The sequence below is a fragment of the Lactuca serriola genome, chromosome 3 (genome assembly GCF_051521515.1).
Source record: "Lactuca serriola cultivar US96UC23 chromosome 3, Lser_US96UC23_V15, whole genome shotgun sequence".
Lineage (NCBI taxonomy): Eukaryota > Viridiplantae > Streptophyta > Magnoliopsida > Asterales > Asteraceae > Lactuca > Lactuca serriola.
This window is the reverse complement of record NC_136410.1, coordinates 72,988,197-72,990,739: the sequence shown is the minus strand read 5'-3', so window position 1 is coordinate 72,990,739 and position 2,543 is coordinate 72,988,197. Positions and strand designations below refer to the sequence as shown.

At 36.0% G+C, this 2,543-nt stretch overlaps 1 protein-coding gene across 1 annotated transcript; it reads right to left on the bottom strand.

Moving 5' to 3' along the window:
• Nucleotides 1-209: 209 nt before the first annotated feature.
• Nucleotides 210-1,970, bottom strand: LOC145092615 (KTI12-like, chromatin associated protein). The gene is made up of 2 exons (XM_079030571.1): nt 1,869-1,970; nt 210-1,351 (listed from the first exon to the last, which is right to left on the bottom strand). Exon 2 carries the CDS (start codon nt 1,280-1,282, stop codon nt 374-376), a length of 909 nt encoding a protein of 302 aa, XP_078886697.1. The 5' UTR covers nt 1,283-1,351; nt 1,869-1,970; the 3' UTR covers nt 210-373.
• Between the last annotated feature and the right edge of the window lie 573 nt (nt 1,971-2,543).

Genomic DNA, 2,543 nt, shown 5'->3' with positions numbered 1-2,543 from the left:
GGGTAAAAAAGAATGAAAAATAAGTACACAGTCGATGTATTTAATACATTAAGACATTTTTTTTGCATAACCCATTAAGCCATTGGACTAAGTAAAAAAGAAATACCCATATACAACTGTCCAAATCAAATACTTAACCCATAAAACTCATCAAGTAAAAAAAAAAAAAAAAAAAAAAAAGTCCTAATCCAACCCATCCATCCCAAACACAGTATAAAACCAATCTGTTATGTCATGTCCTGTCTTACTAACAAATGGAGCCCTTATAGTATATAAACGCTAAGTTATAATATTCAAGAAGTCAATCACTCAAAGGGTATTTTGCAAAATATAACATACAAAACATATGAAATTACCAAAAAACCAGTCTTCATCATCCACTTCCAAATTCCCTATTCAGGTAATCAATAAACATTCTCTTCGCACTTTCAGCATCCGAAGGAGGTGGTGGCCCACTTAAACTCGACTGACCAGTCAACTTTATAAAAGTCTTCCTCAACCGCCTCAACTCCGGCAACCCAACCGCCCGTGAAACATTAACAACCGGCAAATCCGGTCCAACACCAACCCCACCCGCCGGAGCACCCATGGCCACCGACTGAGCCGCCACAATCGCACCAATCACCTCCTGTGTAGCTCTATCCATTTCATACAAAGAATTCGCCTCTGAAAATCTCACATTTTGTGTCGCTATTGTGGGTTGCAAAATCTTTACATCTTTAGTCTTTGAGTCAACTCTTTTTGTTATATAATCCACAAGTTCTAGAATCACGGGGGAGTTTTTACTTATTTCATCTTTAAATGGGTACAATTCGAATAAAGGTGAATCCCATCTGTTTCTTCTATCGGGTGTTTCAAATCTTCTTACTAAATCTTCAAATATATGATCATCATATGAAGGTTCGTTGTTCTTCCTTCGTTCTTGATTCCAGATTCTACATTGACTTTCTTCCACATCACAGAAAAGAACACAATGTCTGATTCCTGCAGCACGTGCTAAACACCATAGCTCATATCTGTAACCTTTTATGCTGTTTAGGGAATCTACTATTATGATGTTGTCTTTTGATAAAGATCTGTCTACTTCTGATCTAAGGACTCCTCTTAGGTTTTTTTCTGAGGTCATTTCTGCATAGGTTTGGTTTCGATTGAGATGGAAGGAAGTTTCGTTGATGATTTTGAGTGTTGGTTTGGATTCTGTGTTGTTTAGGGCTTCAGATAGGGAAAGGGCTGCTTTTGACTTTCCACTGCATGGTTGACCACAAATTATAACTAATGCCATTCAAAGAAGTTTTACTGTAGTTGCAGAGATGAACTTTTGTTTCTTGTGAGAAATGATCGCTTGAAAATCCTGTTTGTGACAAGAACATATGTTATGTTGAATTGTTAATAGCTTACAACCTTGTCCCCTTTGATTCAAAGCAGATGAGTTTTGACGTTCAAATTTGTCCCACACTAAAGGAGTGAATGATTTATGAGCCCCAACTATGTAATATATCTGTAATTTCTCTCATTATTATCATCAATAATCCTAGATCAAACAAGCATTAGACAAGAAGTGATTCTATGAAATTCTTAATGGAAGCTAATGTTGTATTTAAGATGCCTAGTGATACAATTAAATTTAGATCCTTCAAGTAAACAAGATCACAGCCGTACATAACTACTTACACATCAAATCGATAAAAAGCATGTTTTTTTTACAATTTGAGCAAACAACAATCATTTGATTCAGGATAGAGGAGCATATCGAGCATAAACCCTAATCCTTCATTAGGGGCGAATCAATTTCCTAACTAAAATCTAATATCTAAAAGCATAAAACATACTGAAGCATGAGATTAAAGATTAATCAAAGAATCAGTCACCTCAGAGAGAACGTGTAGATTTCCTCCAATGTTGGCTGATGAGCTTACTGTGCGTATGTGTGCGAGTCCACGAGGTTAGAGGGAAAAGATGGCGTAAAGCCGTAAAGACGTTTGATTCCAAAACCTTTTACAAATGTTTTCTACTAAAGTTCTCATTTTCACCCTTCATGTTTACTAATTGACTCCCAAGCCCCTAATAGTAATATGTGATGGTTAAAGACTTGGAAACTTTCCCACGATCATAAAATTTGGTTCAAAGAAAGGAACGTTCGTTTTGAGTTTTGAAAAGCAACTTACAAATTTGTGTTATTGTCTTCGATGTAATTACGCTAACTTTTGTGTTCAGTCCAAAAGTTTTAACTATTGCAAGTGAAAGTGTAAATTAGTACTAATTTTCACTCTTAGTATTAAATCGAAATGTAATAATAGTACAAATTACTTTTGTTGGTAACAATCATTGTAACAATCAGTTTCGAATCGCTTCATTATTTGGGGTTGTGGCCCGATCATCAGTTATCATATGGCTTTGGACCTCGAGGAAGAAAAGATTTGACCCTTTTTGGACGAGGGTGTTAAAGTCTAAGTGATCTGAGTGTTCGATGGTGTTTCGGAGCCCAAGGGTATAATTGTAATTTTTTAACTTAGTCCTTTATGATTTTTGGGTTTGGTTCGGGG